At 43.1% G+C, this 25328-nt stretch overlaps 1 protein-coding gene across 2 annotated transcripts in view; it reads left to right on the top strand.

Annotated features, from left to right (window-relative positions):
• The window catches only part of FMN2 (formin 2), a 266913-nt gene extending 241585 nt beyond the window's left edge, over positions 1-25328 (top strand). For both annotated transcript variants that reach the window (XM_053912937.2, XM_053912938.1), the window contains 2 exons: positions 21515-21596; positions 23815-25328. In XM_053912937.2, the coding sequence (XP_053768912.1) occupies positions 21515-21596; positions 23815-23841 (109 nt within the window). In that variant the 3' untranslated portion in view covers positions 23842-25328. The remainder of the gene's footprint in view (positions 1-21514; positions 21597-23814) is intronic.

Raw genomic sequence — 25328 nt, forward strand, 5'->3', positions numbered from 1 at the left:
GTGGTGAGGGACCAAAGCGGTACAATGAGCCTGACAGGTAGAGATGTAGCAAGTTCAAGACAACGTGGCAGAAAAGATTGAGTGCACGCGAGGAAGATGATGGTCATGAGATGAGTCTGATGAACTAGGCCCCTGATCATTCAGGCCCTTGTTGTAGGTCCTGGTAAGAAATTGACTTTTACTGTGCATGCAGTTGAAAGTCATCAAAGGTGGGTTTTTTTCTTTAAAGGGAACAACCTAATGGGATTCCTGTAATGAAAAGATGGTTGGCCCAAGGGAGTCGTAAATTGGACAGTGGTGTTGAGGAACAAGTTGGGAACTTACTGTGGTAGCCCAAGTGAAAGATAAGAGGCTTTGGACTGGGGCGGAGGAAATAGAGAGGACCGGAAGTGGGTGTGTGGGGTACACACCTTGGAGGCAGACCTAGAAACACGTGCTGTTCGCTGGTCCTGGCTGGGCCAGTTTTGGACATCAGAACATTCTGAGTCTCAGCTCAGATACCGAAAGTGCATGTTAGCCAGCGAGTTAGATCAAGAAAACACAATTCCTCTTTCTTCTCCTAAAAGGATTTATGAAAAGCCAAGGTTAGGGAAAGATCAGAAGCTCTGGATATCAGGAAATTCACTTTTCTAAAACTTAAGTTCTCCAAGAATTAATAATATCCTAAAGTGAAAATTAGGTGGGAAAGATTTTTGCGTTTGTGTCTCTGTCTTGCCATGTTCCAAGAGATGTTCTTTAAAGTCTGGAAAATCCTTTCTCTCAAAAGCCTCATGTTTAAAATGGAAGAAACGAACCCTTAGAGGTTCTGGTTCAAGGTCCCCGAAAGAGAATCTGGACCAAGAGCCAAGAAAATAGTCAGTCCAAAGGCCCTTTGACTTTGGAAAGGATTTAACCATTGTTGCACTTTCTAGTGAGTTTGCAGAGGCTTGCAGAGGCATCTGAGCAGGTAGCAATTTCCCTTGAGCATTTGCTGAAAACGGTTTTTGGTGTCTTAGGAAAGTTTGTAGTAAAACCATCTTGCATCAAAATAAACTTCCCAGAGTAAAGATATTTAAAATTACCTCTTGAAAAGTAACAGTAGGTAGCTTATATGGGCTGAAAACAAGTTCCTATGCAAGCCGTCCCTTTGAAAGCAAAATGTTATTTTGAAGCAGTTAAGTTAGGTTTCTTTAGGATAAGATCAAATAGTGGAATGGTTATAATCAGCCAGAGGAGGAGGACCAGATCTGTCTAATTTGTGTAATGTCAAATGAACAAATTCTTAGGTTTGTGTGGGCTTCCGCTGCAGCCTGGATTTTCAAGAGAATGAAAAATGTACCAAGTCAGAGGCTCCCCACAGTTCATTTCCATCTCTGATTCCCCATGCCAACTCTGACCCCTTGGGCGGAGGAATTCCACCCGCAGAGAATTCTTCCTCCCGCTCTGTTTGGGATCCCACTCTCAGACAGCGCCCCTGCTCCCGTCAGTGGGAGAGACGCTTTAGAGAAATGAACAATGTTTTTTCTGCCCTTAAAAAAACTTGGGATCCCAGGTAATGGCAAACATTAGACAAAGACATGTTGGTAGTTATTGTATTTGACAAAGGACAATTAGCCCACTTGGTTTTGCCGGCTGACGTCTGGTTAAGATTTAGAAGCCGCTGTGATGGATAAGGCACCAGATTCAATTTTAGAAGGGATCGTTTGTGAAAGCATGTGCTGAGTGCGTATGGGCAGTGGTAGCCGGGGGTATGTGGAGGGAACCAGGAACGGAGGATGGTCCTGAGGCAGGCTAAGAATGTGTATCTCAGTGGAGGATACAAAAAGAGAATAAGGTAGTGTTGGTGGGTCTTGGGGTGAGGGGTTAGAGTATGACCCTAGGAAAGTAAGTAGAACCCAAACCGATGCTCTACATCACGAGCCACCAGGTAAATGCAAATCTAACCACAGTGGCATACACTACGCACCCACTGGGACGGCTGTACGTCATACACCGTGTAACGGTGGGTAACATTCTGCGAAGTGCATTGTTAGGTGATGTCGTTGTCATGCCACTGTCACGGAGAGCACTACCACTTAGACGTATAGATGGTCTAGCCTACAACACGCCTACGCCCTACGGTAAAGCCCGTTGCTCCTAGGTTACAATCCTACACGGCACGTTGCCGTACAAAACACCAGATTAAATCAAGCAACGAGAAAACAACGCCATCCGGAGATGCAGTAAACGGAGAGCATGAGGCTGTTGCCCACGTGGCACACACAGCATAATGTCTATAGCAAGCTGCTTTTCTGTAAGTAGGGGGAGTGCACGGTGAGATAGCAGTAAAAAGTGCGGTACAGTAAATGCACGAACCTGTAACCTAATCATTTCTTATCATTATTAAGTATTTGGGACCGTACACATTGTATTATACTAAGGGGCCCAACAATTCCCTCCTAGATACACGCCAAAGAATCGCGAAAACACATGTCCACACAGACACTGGCACACATGCGTCCACAGCAGCATTGTCCGTAATATCTATAACACTGGAAACAGCTCACGTGTCCATCAAACGAGGGTGGGTAAATCAAATGACTGCATGAACACTCTATCCACACAATGGAAGAGTGTTGGGTAATAAAAAGGAATATAGTTCTAATGTATACTGTCACGTGGATAAGCCTTGAAAATATTATGCCAAGTGAGAGCAGACAGTCACAAAAGACTATATGTTGTATGATATGATTTATATGAATGTCCAGAATTGGCAGATGCAGGGTGGGCAAAAGGGGGTTTACAGCTGTTCGTATGGAAAATACATAATGCAAGAATACACTCCGTGCTTTATGTATTCACCCCTGAAAACCTACCTTTGCCCTCCCCTACATATAGGATCCAAAGGTGGACCCTTAGCCACCACGTAAATGCAGATCCAACACTTGGGGGGAGACAGGAGCGACTACTAATGAAGCCTCTTTTGGGGAGTATGGAATGTTCTAACATTGCACGGTCGCACAACCCTGTGACAATATGTTTTAAAAATTGAATCGTCCACTTTAAATGGACATATTTTATAATATGGGAACAACATCTCAATAGAGCTATTAAAAAAAAAAAAAAGTAGAGTTCTCACGTTAGGGTTCCGAGACCACAGAGGACCACACCTGGACGTGCTGACCCCGTTTAGTGACATGGTGAGACTGTCCATGGTTTCGAAGTCCTGCCCCGGTTCCCTGCGCTCCCGCCTGGCACACTCCCGGCCTGCCCCCTGTGCTCCGGTAGTTCTGTACTCAAGCATAGTGAATCTCTCATCCACGAGCACAAATATTCGCTAAATCAGAATCTGAGATCGAGATCTGCTGGCAAAAACTGTAAAAAAAAAAAAAAAGAAAAAAAAAGAAAAAGAAGAAGAAATTGCACTTCTTCCAAAGTCAGAAAGGTCTCCGAAGGTTTCGAGAACTGGTGGATTCGAGCAGCCGGCTCTGCAGCGGTGCAATGAGTCAGTGCCCGCCCCGTGTAAGCCCGTTTCCGGAAAGCAGAAGTCATATTACAAACACCACGAAACTATTCATCTGTTGCGAAATAAACATTTTTCAAACCTAATCAGATTGTCCAAGTTTTCCTAACTTGTGTTTCTAATGGAGAAGAGATAAATGCTTAGAAGAGTGGATATAATAATGGTCAAAATAAATGAAATAAAAGGAAGAAAATCCAACTGCATTTGCTACAGGGTAAAGCCTCACATCTTCCACCCTCTCCCCAGAATGTCCCCACCTGGCTTCGTGGTCCCCAGCCCTTCCCTGCCTGTCTGGGTACTCATTCCGGACCCTATACCACAGGCTTCTGAGCTGCTGCTTGGGGTTTTTCTTCTGCTGGTCATGAACAGTCAGGCTTAGAAACTTTGAATATGGTCACGAGAGGACCATATTCAAACCCATGGAAAGGAGACTTGAACCCATGGAAAGGAGACTTTTTTTTTGAGGCAGACAGTAATAGGGATAAACTTTTTATATGGTGCTTCCTAGTGTATAATAAGATTAATTCAATGAAGATTAACCATGCTGAAGAATCACACTGTGGTCTTGGATAGCGGATTCTAGTAAATTCGTGTCCATCAGTTGAGTAACTACCATGGCAACATAGCTTCCTATAGCTTGGGTTTTTTGGTTTATAGGGAAAACTACTGTTTACAATTTGTTTCTCCTTAAAATGACCTTTAAATTATTGTCATCATCGTCATCATCACTTAAATTATGTATGCATAGTATTTCTCATATGCATATTATAAAAGTCATTTCAAATTTTCATACTCTTAGAGCGTTAGGGCCTAGGATTTTGCAAGTTTTCATAGTAAAGGCATTGCAGAGCCCCAAAAGAAAATCGCATTGCACCTAATATAATTCCTAAAATGATATAAGACTCCTTTTGCAATTCGGGCTTTCTCATTATAGCTATAACATTATTAATATGTAGATACACCAGAAGTTTGTCTGCTCACTCTTTTTTAATATTATCTTATATGAATCCTCTGAGCCTTTTTGTTTTATTTAATTTAATTGCATTATGATTTATCATGCATTTGTTTTCTGAGTAAGAGGCTGCAACAAAATACTTAGGATCCCTGATAGCCTGAATATCTTTCTGAGTTTGAAAACGTTATGTAATCAACTTCATCTGTCATTTTATCTTCTTGAGTAATGTCAAACATTCTCTAAATAATCCATCCGCTTTGCCTCTATTTTGTCCCACGTGGCCCTGGCCGCGCTCCACCTCCGATTGATTACAAAGTGTGCCCCTTACACTGGCACCGGGTGTCGCACCCCGCGTCTGGATCAAAGGCCGCGTTCCTGGCCAACTTGTCTCCACAGCTCATTGATCTCTCTCTGGAGAAAGGCTGGTATGTCTCCTTACAGATTCCTCCCCCGAATGATTTAAAACTTGATGCTGAGCTGTATGAAGTCCTGTCTGGAGAGCTGTGTCTTACTTACAGAGGGAGGGTCACGCTGGAAAGTACCACTCCTGTGTTTGCAAAAAGGGCACGCGGTCCTCCTCTTCCTGCAGCAGCCACGTCCACCGTTGCCTCCTGCGCCGCACAGCATTAGCCAGCCCCGGCCCCGTGAAAACCAAGGCTCAGAGGAGAAGGAAGGTGTTCTTGTGCTGGAGTGCCCTCAGGAAGTAGGCTTGCCCTATCCTTTAGAGAACTAGGCAGAGCCAAGCTTTCTGGCTTTTTAAAAGGGAGTCAGTCCCTAGTAACTTTCAGAAAGTACTAGTGTTGACGAGGACAGAATTTTGGCCGTGCCGGCGGGGACTGTGGTTGTTTGACTCTGAGCAGAATGAACCAAGGTCATGAAGTCACCACCGTCACGTGATGATGGGCTTCATCAGGTTCTTCTGGCCCTGCAGTGGTTCTGGACATGACCTGGGGGATGAGACGATTGAAAACTGGGAGAGGAAGGCAGCATTCGGCATTAGAGAGGTCCTCCAGCTTGCTCACTGAGAGGGCCCTGACCCCCTGGTTCCATCAACCCAAAGACGACCCTCGTCTTCTTCACACGGGGGCAGTGGGGCAGTAGGAGAAGACAGGACGCGTGATTTCATATTTCATCCTCAGCTTGTGAAGAACCCAACAGGGAGACATGATACAAGGGCGATGTTGTTTTTTAATGAATGAACTAATCTGTAGTCATATTAATGGATTAGCCTTTTACATTTAAGCCCTGTTGAAATTTCTCTGTTGTTTTACGATATGGGCATCTAAGGTGGCCTGCATTTACCATCACTTTGAAAAAAGATAAAACTTAAAGTTTGGTTAAATTCTATAGACATTTGCTTTTTCTCAAAAGAATATATTGAATACTTATGCCATATAGGCAGTGGGATATTATGGTTTATAATGAGAAAATAGATGTTTGGTCCTTGATCTCATTCCTGGCACAGAGCTCCTAGAGCCCTTCCTATGTGAAAGAGCACCAAAGGTGTCTGTGCTTAAATTAACGAGGTGACTTCAGAAAGCCTCTGGGTCACCTCACATGGGCCAGTGGGACCAAGCCACTGCCCTGACCCCTGAGGAGGAGGGAGGTTCTGAACCAATCCCCAATGACCAGAGGTTTAATCAGTCTTGGCCATGTAGAGAGGCCTTCAGAAAAAATAAAAATAAAAACCCAAAGAATGGGGTTCAAGGAACTTCCAGATTGGTGGACACGTGGGGATTCGGGGAGGGTGGTGCACTCAGCGTGGGAGCTCCGCACCCCTTCCCACCTGCCTCGCCCTGTGCACCTCTTCCAGCTGTCTGTGCCTGGGTTATATCCTCCTATAATAAACCAGTGATCCAGTAAGTAAACGGCCAGAGTCCTGCGAGCTATTCTACCAAAGTAATCAAACTTGAGGAGGGTGTCATTGGAACCTCCTGTCTCTAGCCAGCTGATCAGAAGCATAGGTGACAACCTGGGCTTGCAACCGAAGTCTTAAGTGAGCTGGGGCACCTGGTGGGACTGAGCCCCGAACCTGGGGATCTGACACCGACTCCCAGTAGGTGATGCCAGATCAGGTTAATTGTTTGGTGGTGTGGGAAAAGCACATATAGAAATTGGTGTCAGAATCGGAGACGTTCATTTAGAATTTAAAATTGCCAGAAGTAGAAGTTTGCATTGAGAATCCCCAGTCCTCTAAGCTTTAATTTGTCACAAAAGTGGATGGAAAGCATTGTCTAAGATTTGTTGGATGAGGAAAAGGGAGGAAGGTAGAAGCTTTAACTCTCATCTTTAAAATATTCTAATTATGGTTATAAATTTATATAATCCATATTCTACAAAAAATACAGAGCACATCAGAAATAAAAGCATATTTACAGTAGGTCTGAATTTTATGAGATGGAATTATTTTTAAAAATTAACCTCTTTGGTTCAAATTCCTATGGCCTAGGGGTGAACATTTTTGGAAAGTTTGATAAAATTCCATTTGGCCACTTTAAAGTGTTCCAAGTTTGTGGGGGAGGTAATAAGATGAGAAATAGTTGGAAAAAAGTATATTTCATCAGTTAAGAGAATTTAAGATGCTCACAGATAACTCAGAAGCCTCCACGATAAAAGTCAGTCTAGACGTGGCTATTCATGTATTCTTAAATTCCTGTTTTGTTTATAGAACAGAAGCACTCTTAATTCTGCGCTGAGCTTGTACACGCGTTTATTTCCTACAGCTTAGGACTTTCCTAAGTTTTTATTTTACAAAGGCAAAATGAAAGAACTAGGAATAGAGTACTATGGCAAGAACTTGAGGCTAGATGGTGCTGATGGCGAATTAGAGAAAAAAGGGCAACCGCATTTTTTTAAATATCATGGATGGATGGATGGGTGGGTGCATGGGTGGGTGAACGGACGGACGGACGGACGGACGGATGGATGGATGGAGAGTTATTCCCAATCACTCATAACCATTCAGAAAAAAATGCAAATACAAGTATAAGTGAAAGCGACATTATTCTGAGGAAAGCTTATTATTAATAAAGAGAAAGAAAAGGATCTGCAACCACTCGCCCATCGCTGCCCTGCTTCCTTGTCCCAGTCATGCGGATAAGAGTCAAGGACCACGCATGACCGCTGACCTTTGCAGAGGTGAGGACGGGACTGTCGGAAAGCTGGTGGGCCACAGTGAAAGGAACAAAAATGTCCGACTTTCATAAAGTATAAATTTTACTCTTCACGAGTCATTATTCAAAACCAGCTTTCTAATCATGCTGATCAAAGACAATCTAACAACTCAGTGCTCACTTCCCAATTCCCAATTGTTCGTGGCCGCTTTCTATTTCCTGCCTGAGGATTTAACGACTTCTCTAGTCTGAGAGTTTAACGGAGTTCACAAACTAGGAGGAAATGATTACAATACATACAGTTGCATTTATATTTTTATAGTCCAGAGCCATAACCACGTGTCTACAGTTTGGTGATGCGAACGCCTCTGAAACCAGAAGTTTTTTCATAAGTTTGTGGCAACCTGAACCCACTTGAGGCTCTCCATAGTTTCTACCTGTCCACTCAGTGTGAACATCTGTACGTTTACAACAGAAATTGTAATGTGTTTGATTTCCTCATGCTGTGCCCAACGCTACACTGGAGTGTTAGATCCCATTTTTCAGTGTGAAATGAGAACAGTTCCGATTTCTGCAATCCATGGGGCCCCCAAGGTTTGGGGTAAAGGATTAGAGAATGAATGAATGGATACCTGGCTGAGCGCACCCTATACTCACTGGCCCAAGTTCTTCTCTCCCTGGAACCACACCAATAAATCCAGTCCCTGTCTCGGTGATGGGTGTGCAGGTATTTGAGCTTGTCTGTGAAAATGCTGTCAGGTTGCCCATTGCCAGGTCTTTTATTGCTCTAGAATGGCTTTGGACTTCTTCGATTCCTGTAGCTTCCCACTCAGCCTGCACTGCACTCTGGAATTTCAGCCTTGCCTTCCCTGAAACCAGGTCAACACAACAGACCACACTTTTCACCACTCCCAGCATCAGCAAGGCCATACCCTTCCCCTTTGTTGCTCTGGGAGAAACTTTCCAAGCTGGACTATTCAAAAATCAGTTTTCTCCCACCTAAGGTGGACTCTCTAAGGAACAGCTATTCTGAGAAAAATCCTGGGACCCGTGAGAGGAATGGAAAATCAAGAATGCTTTCTATTCAACTTTTCCTTTTTATTTATAATCATTCCGCAGAGTGCGTTCTTCCACCCTCTTTCAACCCCGCACCCCACATCTGCATTCTTTGATGTGAATTTATGAAATTATACACATGCTTTACTGAGGCCATTCAGCAAGTATTAAGGAGCTGCTATAGAGCAAGGATCCAGTGAACAAAACGCAGCCCCCCCCTGCAGCTGACGTTATAGTAAGGAGAAACCGATTGACGATAAATATGCCCTGGGTGCTGGCGTGGGACCCGACAAAAAAATAAAGTAGGACAAAGGGCAGAGCATTGTAGGAGGTGATGGTGTCGTATGGAAGCTAGCCAGGAAGCATCTCTCTGAGAAGTGAGGTATAGCAGGGACTTAAAGGAAGTGGGGGAATAAACCGATGGATATATAAAGGTGGAATATTCCAGACAGAGGGGGGCAGCAAGTGCAGAGCCTGAGGAAGGAGTGTTTAGAAGGGAGGTCCGCGTGGTTGGAACAGAGTGAGCAAGAGGAGAGAGGAAGCGGATGAGTGTGGGGGGGGATGCTGGGGCCAGATTGAGGGTGGGGGTGGGGAAAGGGCTCCACAAAGGAGGAGCCTGCGTGAAGGAGAGGCAGACCGAGAGCTGACCTTGGGATTTGGGAACTTGGAGGACTCGGTGACATCCACAAGAGTAGCCTCTATCCCATGCTTAGGGACAAACCCTGGATCAGGGGGAGCAGAGAAAGTGGGCACTATAGGCAACTCTCTGGAGGAGTTGGCACTTCCAAAGCGTCACAGGGGAAAGGTCTAGCTGGAGGAGAAAGTGGGTTAAGGAATGTTTTTGTTTTGGTGCCGGGATAAACAACATGTTTCCATGCAGTTAGGACTAACCCAGCGGAGGAAAAAACGGTGACCCTTGTTCTCCCTTTGTGCCTGTTTTTCCTTGATCCCATTTCTGCCTCATATCTCCCACATCTTCCTCCTTAATTAAGCCGTTCTTCCTCTTACATAACTCTAAGCCTTGATGATCTAAATAGCTTTGTTTTACGCTTTTATGAGTTTTACAGGGAGGAAATATGATCAACTCTGTGTAAACTTATTCCTATGTCTAAAAGCCCTTAATCCCCCACCAAAAGAATCTTTCTGAAAACATAGGATCTCAGCTATTCATCCATATTGTCCTTGGTGGAGAGGTGTCAAAATAGAAACCATAGTGTAAGTAACCAACGGTACTCAATTTGATATCTCACTAGCTATCATCAAAAACTTTTCTGACCCAGATGTAAAATAAAAATCACTGAGATTAAGAAAATAGTTTAACACAGGTGGAAATAGTAAAGGTAAAATTTAGTAAAGGTAAATAAAAATGGATGTTTGCATGAAAAACATCAGTTGTAGTAACCAGCATTATTTTCCTGTAACAAAATATGAACATTGCCATCAAATGTGGTTTTATAATCGTTTTGACCATCATGTATGACAAAGTCATTGTTACTGTCATAAGTCTGTGGAACCGGGATTGTCATTTCACCATTTTATTGAGAACATCTAAATATCCCCAGTATACCCAGAAAGAACATGGTCGTTCTTAACAGGGCTTTTTTAAAAAGGCAATTCAGCCGAGCTACTTTTGTAAATTCCACCTAAATCCACATTTAAGATCAAATAAAAATTGTCACTGCTCCATGATCCAGGAGAGAAACAAACATTTTTCTCCTAAGTCAGAGATTTAAATTAGCAGTGAAAAATATGTTGATCGGAAGCTTAAAATTTCTAACATGTGTATGAGCATAAATATTCCTATTAAAGGGACTATTAAAGGCCCATCAGCTAAGCATTTTTAAAAGTTCTAACCAGCACATTCTACATTTTTCACCGTTTTTCTGATACCACGTGAAATTCCTGTGGGAGATTATGAAAGAAGATTACTCTTGGTTTGACAGAATATAATTCAGGCTCTTTATTTACACGCTGGAATGTGAACTCGGCTGTTTACTCATCCGGTTCACAAGGCAAATTTTTCCCCTTCTTCACCAGCTCGGAATTGTCAGTATTTCCAGCACTAGCCACCTACTCACTGCTTTTCCGCTGAGACCATTGCGATTGGAGATAATTGAGGAAACACGCCGACTGCCCTCGAGTTTTCGGAGTTGTATCCTGGTATCAGATTTGACACTAAAAAGCACCAGGACGTGCCCAAAGTCCGTGTTGATGTCCCTCTCCTGAGAAATGTCTTCCCCGAGTTCCAGTTGAAAAATTAACCCCAGTGTATATTGAGGATGTGTGTTTTTAAAAGAAGGCCACTGGAGAAATGTCTGTGTCTTCCGTATTTTTAGGTTTGTGCTGACTGCATTTCACATTTCTGATTTAGAGAACCATGTCAAAAAGCTGCTCCTAGGAGTTGGAATCAAGAAACTGGCGGTAGCTTTGTTTCCTCTGGACAATCTTACTGCCGTCCTTTTCCAAAGATGAGCGCTACAGCACAGTGTGATTCCATCACCGCTTCTCCTCGAATAGAGTGCTGAATTTGCCAGTTGTAGTGCTTCTGCCCCCGCATCTGACAAAACACGGGACTGTTGTTTCTAAATAGTTTCTCTTCAAAAGTCATTTTAAACTGCCACAATTTATATGGCCCGAGTTTTAAAAGATTTAGGATCAAATATTTCTAAATAAATAGAAATTAAAAGAATAAACAATATAATATAATGAATGTAAATATATAAATATGACCAAGGCAAATATAAATATACCAATGTAAATGAGGACATGAACATAAATGAATAGAAAGAGGAGGTACTGATGGTTGTCTGTTTTGTCTTCCCCGGGCATTTGCACTGTAAGAGGCAGTGTGGGGCAGTGGTTAAAGCCAGAGCCATGGAGGTCGAACGTCTGTGTTTACTTGGGTTTGAACCACAGACCTGTCACAAATGGGTGTGCGACCCCAAGCAAGTCATCTGACCACTTTAAGTTTCTGTTTCCTCATTGTAAGAGTTGGGGAGCAACAGGATTTAAAGAGAATAGAATCTGTAAACCCTCTTAGCCCGGCGCTTGGCACAGAGTTCTTAGGAAGTGCTAGCTGCTGTTTTGATGAGCCAGGCACTCGGCTGGGCGTGGGGTATGGAGAGAAATGGTGCTCCATCCTCTGCCTGCAAGGAGCTAACCCTTTAGTGTCTTTTAAGATTCTCATTTTGTGGAAGCTCTCTAAAGGGGAAGAGATACTGAACTTGGGAAATAAATTTTAAGATGATCGACTCCGTGATTTTGTACCCCTTCTAGTGGGAAGGATAGGGAAAGGGTACAGGCTCTGAAGTCTACCGGATCTGGCTCTTCTCCTTCATTCTTCTATAGTGTGACCTTGAGGACCCCTTTGAGTCTCGGGCGCCTCGTCCCTAAAATAGCGTCGTGGCATCTCTCATGCTTGGCTGCCAGGTTTTGAGTAAGTTGGTGCCCAGGAAATACCCACTGTGTAAGGGGCACCCCACTGGCTCACTGCAAATGTTAATGTTCTTCGAATGAAAAAGCAGGCCAGTCAATTTCGAACACCTGTGGTTGCTAGGAGAGTTTTCTCTGGTCTCAGATGAAAGCAGCCTTTATAATAAACTTATCCGTTGATTGTGCTCTGCACCTCGTCCATACTGAAGTCACCCTTTGTCCTCCTTGGGCATATTTGATGACTGTGAATTCATCTGCATACCCTCTCGTCTAGCCATCGTTTCTCTGTCTGCTCCACACACATCCAATTAGAGATGCTTTGGCTGCTTTGCTGAAATGAAGATCTATTACATTTATGTAATTTATCTTTTCTACTAACCTAGGAGTTCATAAAAGTTAGTGAAACAAGTTTGACACAATTGCACGTGGGATGCTCTAGGCCACTAGTGTTTCATATAGTGTATCCAAAATTAGCTTTTCTGTAAGATGGGCGAGCGTGAATATGATAATCTAGAGTTTTCCCTAACTTTACATTTACGTATAGTTCTTCAAACCAAATTGTTGTTTATGGATGGAATTGCAACAGTAAATCTGTAAATTCAATGTCCAAGTCAAATAAAAGCCCACATAGGTGACCCAGAATGTGAATTGAACATCCGGACTTATTGCTGAAAAGTTCACCAGAAGGAGAAGGCAAAAAAAATGAGAGATTTAGATCTCAGCGCTAGCTGTTTGCCCCAGTGTATCCGTGGGATCGTTTGGCTTAATTTTAATTGCCCTATTCATCATCATCCACTCATCAGGTCTGTTATTTTCCAAACCCCTAGTGAATACTCGTGCGGGGTTTATTATTCTCGGGAACGTAAAAGTGAGTATACAAGATCCCTACTCTCAAGGAGCTTCCTGTTCACCAAGGCGGGGACAGGGGGGTGAACGGCCTTGCCACTTGCAGCAACGTGGGTGATCTAGATGGTGTGATGCTAAGTGACTTACATGAGGCAGCAGAGAAAGGCAAATGCTGCATAAAACAACAAAACCAAAACCGAAACAGGGACGGAAGGGTTGGTTACCCGGAGGGAAGGGGGATGGGTCAAGGGGGGGAGGGGAATTTAATCAATAACATTGTGATAAGTTTCCATAGTGACAGGTGATACTGGAATTAGTGGGGTGATCCCATTGTAAAATATAAAAATGTCAAATGACTATACTGTATACCTGAAACTAATATAATCCGTATAAGACTCTATACTAACTATACTTCAATAAAATATAGAGTTGAGAATATAAAATAAAACTTGGAACCAAATTATGCAAAAGCAAGCCTGCCACGGTCAGACGCACTTTCCATAGAAAGGTAATTGTGCGCCGAACTTGAAGGACCAGGGGAGCAGATGCACAGAGGCCCCCCATGGGGTGGCCCAGGGAACAGTGCAGACAGCAAGGAGAAGTTAGGTTGGTCGGCAGTGGCCTTGAATAGCTCACTAAGGAACTTAAACCCATTTTTTCTTGGCAAATGAACACACGGGCCGATGATTCCCGTGCTGAGGGCGTTTGTGAAGGGCGGGTTAAACCTAGGCAGGATGCGGCGGCGGTCCAGGTGGCAGGAGGAGGAGGTTTGAAAAGAAAAAAATCAGGGACAATGGAATTAGAGATGTTGCGACAGATTTTAAAATCACTACAGAGGAATAATTAATCACAGAACTCGTTAACTGTGTGCATATGCCCGGCGGGGGGGGGCGGGGGGGGGGAGGAAGAGGGAGAGAGTGTATTCAGAGGGTGAGTGACCCTTCTTCACCAAGGCCCGGGTGAGAGAGGGGAGAACAATGGCCCCTAGGCTTGGGAGCAGGAGGTGGGGGGCGGTCAGAGCCACAAGTACGGATCTGAGAGTCTGCAGTGTAGAAATGATAGGCAGCGTCGTGGAGTGGAGATTTCCTACGAAATCGCAGTCTAGATCAGAGTCGAGATTACAGCCCTGGGAGGAAAAATAACATTTGAGGGGAAGTTTGATAATTAACCAGCAGCAAAAGAAATTAAGAAAGCATCTCCAGAAAGATAGTTGGAAAACTGAGACGTTCTCTGAGAACCAAAGGGTAAGCGAATTAAAACGCTAGTTAACCTGTCAGCAATGAGCATGGTGGGGGACCGGGAAGCTGGTGGGTACGCCTGCTACAAAAGTACTGTCAGCTCTTGGATCAGCAGAGAGGCTGCTGGGAAAGGGTGTGTGTGTGTGTGTGTGTGTGTGTGTGTGTGTGTGTGAGAGAGAGAGAGAGAGAAGGTTTTGTTTTATTTGCTTTGAAATGAGAGCCTAACATACAGCCATACCCATCTCTCCTCATTTATAGCCCTTCCAAAACCATGGGGCAAGGGGGGTTTTCTGAGAGAGTTTACCCATGAATTATAATGTCCTACATTTATAGACTCTTACACATTCACTCATGAGCTCGGACGATAGGGAACGAATTTGTTTGGTGGAGTTTTCTTAAAATTCGTCTCGTTTCACCCGTGGATACATCACCCGAAACAGTTTCAGGAAATACTGATGTCGATCATCTGTATTTATTCGCTTTATGTTCGATGTGTATTTGGAGTTTTTAGGATCTAAACACAGAACGTGTTTCTGACTGTCATGGAACCCTAGATTTCAGGCCGGGGTGTTCCTTAAAATTCAGCTCATGTTGTTAACCGAAGGGGCAGGCTTGCATCGTGCCTCACCGTGAAGTGAGGCCCTTGGGGCTGCCTGGCGAGTCCTTGTCCATCCCTGAATGACCATTTTGGAGTCACAGTCCCGTCACATCAAGCAGCTCAAAGGTGTTTTCTTTAAAAAAAAAAAAAGAAAAAAGAAAAGCTTGGTTTCCTTGTGCCAGGGGCTACTTTGTGTTCATCCCGATGGCCCCTGTGCGTGCGGGAGGTGCAGACGCAACGTTCGCTCTGAAAAGTCAGACACAGTCAGTGATGAAATTCAGAAATTCAACTCAGACCCAGAAATACGTGCCTGAGGCCACTTATGTTCTTTTCACTTGAGATAGTAAGTGACGTTTTAGTGAGTGTTTCCATTGTAGCTTCATTGTTTCATTGTAGGTGGTTTGTGGTTTGGGGGGGGTGGTATTTATTTATTTATTTATTTAAAGTCACTGAGGTTAATACAGGAGAAAAGACAGAGCCAGGAGTAAACTCCCCCAAATCACCTTTAAATCCCCAAGGTGTGTAATGCCTGCTGTCTTTACCTGGAGCAAGACCCATGGCTTCAAAGCTGGCGCTCCTACTCCTCACCAGCCTTTGTCTAGAATCTCTACCCGCTCTCTCCCTCTCTCTTTTGGGTTAAAAAAAGGTAAAGTAGTAGGCAAGCAAGATGGTGTTGTGTTTCAGCAAAGCACATAGGGGGCTGGTAATAATGATAATTACTGCTACTCTTAGCTTACTGTTAGAAGGACCCCCCCCCCCCCCCCCACTGTGTAAGGACCTCAGACATGTGACATCCCAGCGCTGGGCTGCCCTTGAACCTCTCATGGGCTGGAGACAACAGTATTGCTCAGGCTTCTCCCAGCAAGCCGAGTTGGAGCCAGCAGGAAATGAATCCGTCTGCCACAGATACTTATTTAGACAAAATTATTAATGTTTTGTGGCAGAGAAGTGGCTCCGTTTCTCATTCGATTGACTGATGGGAGCCTATCTGTTTTCTTGATAAGATTGTGGCCAGCCTGCCTTTGCTCTAGAAAGTAGATAAAAATTACTCTGCCTGAAGGCTCCAGGGACATCTGGTTTCTTGTCTCTGTGTCTGTGCCAGAAAGTATCTCCCTTGTTCATCTCAGAAACTGTCTTTAAACTTAATCACACTGAACTTTTTGTATATGTTTGCAGGACAATGAGTGGGGCTGGGGCTCGGGAGGGAAAGTACCGAGAAAAATGCATCTTTATTAGGACAGAAATAAGAAGCCACACTCCTTGTTTAGATTAATCCTTCGTGCAAATGAACCCAGCGCTACTAAGGACAACATTTGAGAAACTTTTCATTTTGAAAAATGCCAAAACAAAAATAGTCATTGGAATTTAAACTAGTGTCAACAAATTGAGTGATAAAAAGTAGTTTTCATTCTATCGCCTACCTGTCTTCTCCATAATATAAACCTTAAATTAAAAATATCCTCAACAAAAGTATTTTTCATTGTATCACCTACCTCTGTCTTCTCTATAGTATTAGCCTTAATTTAAAAATATTCTCATTCTTTTGGACTCAGATTTTCCATGATTAATATCTTATTTCTAAACTTAATATCTTAAAACCAAATAAAGTTGTTACAATTTAGAATATCTGTATGTAAGGAATAAAAAATCTACATTGACATACCAATATTGAATTAGTTTCCTTCAGGTTACATATACAACTTTAGTTTCAAAGGGTAAGTTTCATACAAGAGTTTTTAAAAGTAAATTGAAGCTTTAATTCTTAGATGTTTTGTTTTTCTCTGGTCATTTCTGCCCTTTAAACAATTGCCCCTGAGGGATGGCCTCAGTCCTATTTCTCACAAAATGCTTCACTCCTTATCCTGAGGGTGGTTCTCTGTGGCATCACAAATTCTGTGGCACTGCCCGTGGGTGGTGCCACACTTCTTTGCCTTGCTACACTTGAACTTCAGGTCTTCCGGTCATTCCAGCATCACTTTCCACCTCCGTGGACACACTGCTGAGTAAGCAGGTTGGCTGGTGCCATCTGACTCAGGGATGCGCTATCTTAGAATCTTACACCCCTAGGCATGCAGAACAGTAAAGCCCTGTGTATCTGCACGTCAAGACTGCTGGCCTCTGTCCCCTCCCACTCAGCTGTGAACCCTGAAGTATGTGGGAACCGGGGAATGAGGGGAAAGCCCTGCACCGGCTGAAATTACTTACTGCCTCCAAGTCCGGGAAGCCTGCTCCTTTCGCCAGGACTGAACTCAGAGTCTCGGCTCTAATTTGAGGTGCCTTTAAATCCTCGTTATCTGGTTCTCCCCTGTAAAGAAGATACAAATTACTAAAAGAAGATAGAGGCCGCTGCCTGCTGGTGCTAGCTGGAAGTGATCACAACCTGCTCTCTGGGAACAAAGAGCAGACTTAGAAAGTAGACACAGGGTGTAGTGCAGCAAAGCGCCCAGTGCCGGGTCGACGTGCGGGCGGGCTGCTGTGTACATATAACCCAGGAGGCCTTCGGGTGGCCCTCTGTGAGCACAGGACAACAGTTATGTGAGTCCTGGCGGTCACTGGCCATCAAGTATAAGTTAAATTGTTCCATTTATTGAAGAAAGAGAAAAGTTCAACCTGGAACTAGTATAACTAATATAATGCACACCATCTATACTTAAAATTTCAAAAAGCAGAGGAAGTTCAATTTTTTCTTTCCAAAAGTCTTCATTCCAAATTGGTTTTTACAAAGATGGGCCCGTGCAGGGAGCAAATTTCCACTTCCTGGGCATTATGCATGTTTTTTCTCAGCCATTGCCAGAGCAAAACTTTGCTCGTGACAAAAATCATTTTGCTCAAATTGGTCCCCTACTCTCTTCGCCAAATCTGATTCCGTCTGTTTTTTTTCTATTTCCCATAATTGAATTAGGCCTTCAGAGGTAATGCCTTGTAATTCGTTGATTACTTTTGGTCCTCCATTTAAGAGATAAATTACATACTTTTGCAACTTCTTCATGTAGTTTTGTTTCTGCAGGTTTAGAGACAATGAAAGATGTTACAGGGAAATTTATAGCCACGCTCTACCAGTTAGCATCCTTCCATCTGAAAGACCACGCTGCATTTCTGGTCTTCTAGTCTCCGCTTGCTACGTTGTTGCCGTTTCTCCAAACTCACAGAAAGTGCCGAGGGAAGCCTTTCCATTATGACGGGATTTGGTTCTGTTCGTATTTTCCTTCTGTTGTCTAGATTGCTGATGGGAAGTTTCGGATGCCATCCGAAAATGCTTACTTCCCTTTTTAGTTCTCAGATAGGGTGAAGTGTCTGATAACACATGGCCTGGCCATCGCCTTTGCACGAATGCAGCCACACTAAAAAGAACGCATCTTTGTGAATCGTGCCAGAGAGCTACGTCTGTCTCTATACGCCACCCGCAGACCGCACCCAAATCGGGGTTAAAGCCCTAGTATAGGCACCATTTGGAAGCCGCGGGCTGAGTTCTTCAAACCAGCTATGTTTTCCTCCTCCTTCACGTAAACAGAATGTTGTATTTCTTTATAAATGAAGTATTGCCCCTCCTTTCCAAACAGAACATGTTGGTCATTTTTGTTTATTATTTGAAATGTCATCACTACCATTCCTTTTCACTTAAAACCTTTGATGTCTAGTTGTGAGATGAACATCTTTTTCCTGCTGGGTTTGAGGAGCTGGAGGCATCGGAGAATGAGGGATGAGGCGGGAAGGGAAGAGGATGGAACACAGACAAGTTGTTACTCAATAGGCCTGAGCTTGCCGCTGACACCCCCCACCACCATCGCCCAGATGGAGAGGCCAAGGAGGAGACGCTGGGATGGACGGCCGGCTTGGGGCCCCCACCCTGGCTTCTCCCTCATTATTTTCCTTACTCCTGCCGACTCTGGCAGTGTGCCTCCCCTCCGGGGACCCATTCTTTTTTTTCCTGCCTAAAGTATGGAAAAAATTTCTTGTCGTCAGAGTTTTGTTGAAATGAAATTGGCACTTGGAAGAAGCAACGTTTGTTTCGGAGGGGTGGAACTGACACAGCGCTGAAGTGAGCAGTTCCTTGTGGTTTGGGGTTGTGACCCCTGTGTTTACAGTCTTTCTGTGAAATGGACAGGGGTGAGGAAGTGTGCTTGTCCGGGGCCTCAGTGTGGTCACCCAGTCCAGGCTTCAGGGGGAATGCCCGGGTTCCAGAGACCTGTCCCTCAGAGTGCGGCCTGTGGGACTCCATCAGATTATTCTGGGTGCTGCTTATAAATGCATTTACCAGGGACTAAACCAAAATATAGAAGAGTAGACCTGGGGTACTGAATTTCTAAGAATGTTTTTTTAATTGATTTTTTCAGAGAAAGAGAGAGGGAGGGAGAGAAAAAGAAACATCAGTTTGTTGTTCTACTTAGTGATGCATTCATTGGTTGAGTCTTGTATGTGCCCTGACCGGGGATCGAACCGGCAACTTTGGGGTATTGGGATGACGCTCCAACCAGCTGAGCTAGCCAGCCAGGGCCCTGCAGAACTGCGTTTTAGTAAATTCTCAATGACTCCTCTCCTAACTCTGAAGAGTAGCTGCTCCAGATTCTGATGGTCAGGCTTCCCAGCTCCCTAGATCACATGCGTTTCTGGAGGTGTTCTCGCTGCAGGGACCGACCAGCCATCCTACACGTAAGAGACCAAATCAGAACCCAGGAAGCCAGCGGGTTCCTGGCCTCTGAGTAGTGTGGGGATCCCGTGGCAGTTCTCGGCTGTCAACCTGCTCCAGGAAGATTCCCATAAGCTCCGCCCGCCACCCCCAGTCACCTCCTCTGGGACACAGCTGGACCTCTGCAAACCGAGGCGGTTGGGATCAGCGCACCATTGCCATCTACTTGCTTACGTGTGTGTGTCTCTCCTGTTAGACAGTGAATTTCGTCGTCCTTATAAAACTGAGCCGGACCCAGGGCCTGACCTGGAGTTACTTCTGCGTAAGTGATCATCAAATAAATGGAGGAGCTCGAAGATCTTGTGAGGGCTCGTTGATGCGCATTCTTTCAAGTTGCCGTCATCTGTGCTGGGAGGAGTGGCGCCGTTTGTTTCTGTGTAAAATAAATATGTGTGTGCGAGCCTCGGCTTCCTATGATCCTCACCAAAAAAATGGGTTTTAAGAACCAGATAAATAAGATAGTGAGAAAATGAAGATGCTTTGGTGACCTAAATACTTGCGAAGTAGATGTTTATAAATGTCACAAAATGCTTTAAAGTGCTCCGAGTAAATTTAAGAGGAGATCTACTGGATTTTGGCTAAGTGCTAAAAAAGAAAAGTTTCCTTAATTCCTTCTCCAAATACTGCATCTTAAATTTACTGATAGCTGTTTCAGGGCAAATGGAGTCTCTGCAATCCTGGAAAATATTTTTGTCTTCAAATGTTTGGAGGGAGGATTAAAGGCAATTTATGGGTAGAAAGTAATAAACATGTTAACAATGGAGTGTCTTCTCGATTGTCATCATTTTCGGGAATTACTAACAATATCAGTCCTGTGGTCATTTTATGTCCTAAAGGAATTGCGTTCATTTGTCACTCTGCAAGGTCATAACATCGACCTCGTAGCTCCTTTACTGGATTAATTGTTCCGTTGTATTATTTAAAAACAGGGATTCACTCAGCTATGTAGGAAATGAATTCTCTCATTAGCTCTTTTGCCACAGGGCTCAAGAAATGTATTTGTAATTTATTTCTTTGAGGAAATAGGCTTCAAGATCTATATACAAAGTCTTTTATTAAGATGTCCTGGCCTGTTTACCTTCTTCAGAAATACTCCATTTTTACTTCCCAAGATAAATCATAATTACAAAAATATAATTAACCTGAGAGGTTGCTTTCCTTTGTATGGGACCTCCTTTTATTAATAGAATTCCAGTTTGTAGATTTCTTGTGACATATTGAAAGTAATCATGATAACTGTTTATCATACTTGAAATTTTAGAAAAAACGTTCTTAAATCATGTGTATCTCTGCGACAACTCTGCAGTAATAACAGCAACACTGTTATACATATGCTCCCTTCTTCCACCCGCGGGGATACAGGGGTCAGTGGTGTCAGGGTGCTACCCAACACCACGTGGCAAAGCCAGAACTCCATGCAGAACTTCACCTCCAAATGATACCCTCTTTCAGCTCTGCCTTTGGCAAATTCAATACGGTTTTCCTTGGGGTGTGTGTTTAAAAAGAAATGCTAGTAGTAGTAAAATGTTATTATCGCTTCCTCTCTGTGTTCAATTAAAGGATTGGTTCCCACGGTTGATGAAGGTTAATTTTTTAAAAACTGCCCAAGTACTCGTTGCAAATGACTTTCATGCATGAAGAGGTGTGATGTGGAAAGTGCATCTGAAATCATTTTAAACAAACATTTGAGTTTTTCATTAAAAAAACTGGTAACGTAATTACTGTAATGTCTCTGATTTGTGTTATAGCGCCCATCCTATTTATGTAGCAGAGCCAGTCCCAGCAGGCTCACCTGGAAACGGGGACTATTTCTTTACCTTCTTGTCTCCAAGACTCCTTTAATATAGGATGAAACGGACACATAAAAATGTTTATCTGTGGTATACTATTCCCTTCTACATCCTTGGATTTTAAGAACCGCTGGGTGAATTTGCCCCTCGCTCTAACATTCTGTGTTTTAAAATCAAATGTCAGATAACATTTCCATGTATTCTTTTCTCCAGTAAATCAAATCCGTAACGAGTTGAGCCTTGCTCACCGACTGTAAGGTGGGTTGATGTGATCTCTGTGGGTCTTTGTTCAAATGCATGTGTTTTCCCCCCACCCAGAGTAAAAGAAGCAGAAGAGGTGTGCAGGCAGAAAAAGGGAAAATCACTTTATAAAATAAAACCAAGACATGACTCTGGAATTGTAAGTATCAAGCTTTTCTGTTCTTTAACCTGTGATTTTCTTTGGCTTTTAAATACAGTTTTGTCCAAACGTACAACATTTTAATTATTTTCCTATTACATTTGAATACATAATGAGCCTCTAACTTAAAGAATTTCCTCTCCCTAGTGCCTCGAATTAGGCCCAAAAGGCTAAAAGAATCCCAGTTTTGAGCATTCCAAGCTTAAGAATTAAGATACATACTGAGTGCTTATATGTGGATATGGGTGTGTAGGCGGGATTTGAGGGGATAATCTTTCACTTTCTTCATTACACACAGTCACAGCATGGGGCTGAACTTGGACCCCGAGTGGCTGTCCTAATTGCATTAGTGCCATTGGGATCTAAAACATGACGGGAAGTCCAAGGGCAGAGTTGTCCTTTGGTAAGACCAGCGGGCTCAGACCTGGTCTGTACCCATACATGGCTGTACACAGGTGGCCGCTTCACAGCTGTCAGTCAATAAACTGAGTTTAACAAGCTCTGCTCAGTTTCCTCCTTGCGCACTTCTTCCTTCAAAACAAAACGCCAGTTGTTGCGCCCTGGGAGGGAAGCGCTCGGTGAAAGTGACAAGACTTTCACTTCCTACTGTCAGTGTTGCATTGCGTGTTTTGAGGGATTAGTACTTGGTGCCAGAGAGTAAGTAAATGATACTCTTTTAAATGAAAAATTAGGTAGGGTAGGCTTTAAAATAGGAGGATTTTGAATTGGATTTGTCTAACATAGTCTAAATGGAAAAAAGAAGGAAAACAACCCAAATTTGTATAGGATTAAATAGCTGTCTTTAGAAAAAGTTAGGAATTATGACTTCAGTTAAGAGCTGTTTTCCCCTCAAAAGCCCTGGACGGGATGGCTTCACAGGTGAATTTCCCCAAACATTTGGAGAAGAACTAACACCTCTCCTTTTCAAACTATTCCAAAAAATTCGAGAGGAGGAAAGGCCCCCAAGCTCGTTTTACAAGGCCGCCATTATCCTGATTCCAAAACCACACAGACATTACCAAAAAAATTAAAATAAAAAAATTATTGGCCAATAGTTCTGATGAATGTAGATGTCAAAATCCTCCACAAAATATGAGCAAATGGAATTCAGCAAGACATCGAAAACGTCCTACACCACGATCTAATGGGATTTACTCCTGGGCTGCAAGGCTGGTACAATCTCCACAAATCAATTCACATGCTACAAACATAAACAAAATGAAGGATTAAAATTCAGACACAGATAACATAGGGTTTCGCTGACATGCAGAATCTAAAGAACAAGCCAAATAAACAACAAAACAGATTCGTGGGTACAGAGAACAAACTGGAGGCTGCCAGATGGAGGGAGGGTTGGGGGGCTGGGGGACAATGGAGAGGGGAGTAAGAAGCACTGATTGGCAGTTATAGACCAGTCACGGGGATGTGAAGTACAGCCCAGGAAACGCAGGTAATAATACAGCGGTAACTATGCGTATTGCCCAGCAGGTGCTGGAAATGCCAGAGGGGTCGCTTTGTGAATTGTGTGGCTGTCTGACCACTGTGCTGCGCACCCGAAACGAACACAAAATGATATTGAATGTTATTGAAAAATAAAACTTTAAAAAGAGATAGGATGGCATGAGAGTGAGTGCCTGGAGCTATGAGCTAAGCCCAGCAACTGACTAGCCAGCTACCTAAGGGAATAAATAACCGAGTGCAAAAAATTAAATAAAAGCTGCTTCCCCTTCAGTGTCTCTGTCAAAATTATTCTTAACTCATGACAAGTAGTATATTGTGGTTTACTTCATATTCTGTCTTCTTGATTAAAGTATAAATTTAAAACGGATTGAATGAGGGGGAATAATTATTTAGTCGTTCACCTCAGTGACGCTGTTAGAAGGATGGAAATGAAACAGCGATCCAGTTTTTATAGTAATGGATTTGTCCATAAAACTGAGAATGAGAACGCTGAGTTGGCACTCTTTTACAGCAGTTAGAAACTAAAGTTTAAGAATGTCTTTCCCTCAGAAATATTTACTGGTTTGTCCTGGTGACAATTCTAAAAGATGAAATATATTCCACTTGTATGTGTTTTCTCTATAGGCTGGTTGATCTTTAACCTTTCCCAGCGAATTTGGTCCAAATGAAAAGGTCTTGTTTGGGCTACTCTAAACTCCACACATTTCTTAACTTCTCGTTTCTCACTCTGACTCTTATCTGGTGCATTTGTTTTCAGAAAGCAAAGATAAGCATGAAAACCTGAACACAGAACAGCAGAGGAAAACGCGTCTCTCTAACCACTTACAACTCGTTCCGCTGACCTGAAGGCGGGGAGGAAACTACATCATCGCGATCATTTGTTGTCTTTCCCTCGTGCATAATCTTTGTGTTTCCTAGACAGTTCACCAATGGCTGAATTTTACTGTACATTCACACACAGATGCAAAAGCAGTACACCTGTGAAGAATCTGACGCCTTTCCTTTTTGTAAAAGTTTTTGGTATTCTACCGGCAGACCGAAACAGCATGTATGAGAGGCGGTACCAGCATTAATTCTGAACATGCTACACGTGTACCTAAAGGTTACCTTTGTGAGAATATTCCACATACAGCAAAATTCTTTCCTTTCTACTGACAGCCAGTGCTCCACATCGCTGCACTTAGACTCATGGTTAAAATGTTATTTCTAGTGAATTATATCAGTTTCACATCCACGCCTACACTTTCTATTCTAAAATTTAAGTACTATTTATATGTCATAATTGAGGCTTTCCCAACTTTTTGAGTTGCTCTCCATAATGTGAAAGAAGATGGTCATTTTCTAACTCGTCAGATAATGGGTAGAAAAAAATAGGTAGCAGAAGGAATTCCCTTTCCTGTGAATCATTGAATATAGGCAGAAATCAGACTTTTGTTTATCGAGGGCTTTTATCAGGCTGGCGTTGGAGACCCCACATAAAACGAATCTGTAGCAGAAGGAAGTAGAACTAGAGGCGTGTGTCTCTGTAACTTCGCCATTGCTTTGCACAAAGAAAATGTGATTCAATATTTTGAAGGAATTTTACTAAATGATGCTCCTAAAATTGCCAAACACGACTAATTTTTGGCCAGGGGAAAAAAAGTAACTTTTTGGATAGATTGGCATCTACTTAGAACTTGTTAGCTAAACACGCCGGCCTGAATATTTCGATACCATGTCCTGGGGCGGTCTCTGGGTGCTACGGCAGGTGGTTAAAGGCTGCAGAATGAGTATGCAGTGATTAAGGAGCCTGGGGAAGAATGTTATTTTATGTTGTGGGGGGAAAATGAAATCTCCTGCTCTGCTGAGGATCCTTGGAGTCCGCTTATGAGGCATTGTGAATGGTTTTATCTGACGTCAATAGGTGTGGTTTTTAAAGATTACTTTCATGATATTTGCTGGGGGTTACGGTGGTTAATCAAGGGGAGGATTTACTGCAAACCAATTATGGAAAGCAACTCAAAAAGAGAATGTTCCGACTCCTAACCGTGTATTTATGTAAAGTACGGTCACTTACCGTTTAGTTCCTCGTTTCAGTGCTGAGAAACAGCAGTGGGGGTTTTGGTTGTAGTTTTTTAGTCTTCCTGTCCTCTTCCCTCCCTCCGATGTGTACATTAATATTCTTCAACGAAAATAGAGGGCATTTAACAAAGATCGCTATGTGCAATACTGTATTTAGTGTTTCTATTTCAATTTTTTAGAATGTTAATTTATATGAAAATAAAATGAGTA

This window comes from Desmodus rotundus, chromosome 10 (assembly GCF_022682495.2).
Source record: "Desmodus rotundus isolate HL8 chromosome 10, HLdesRot8A.1, whole genome shotgun sequence".
Classification (NCBI taxonomy): Eukaryota; Metazoa; Chordata; class Mammalia; order Chiroptera; family Phyllostomidae; genus Desmodus; species Desmodus rotundus.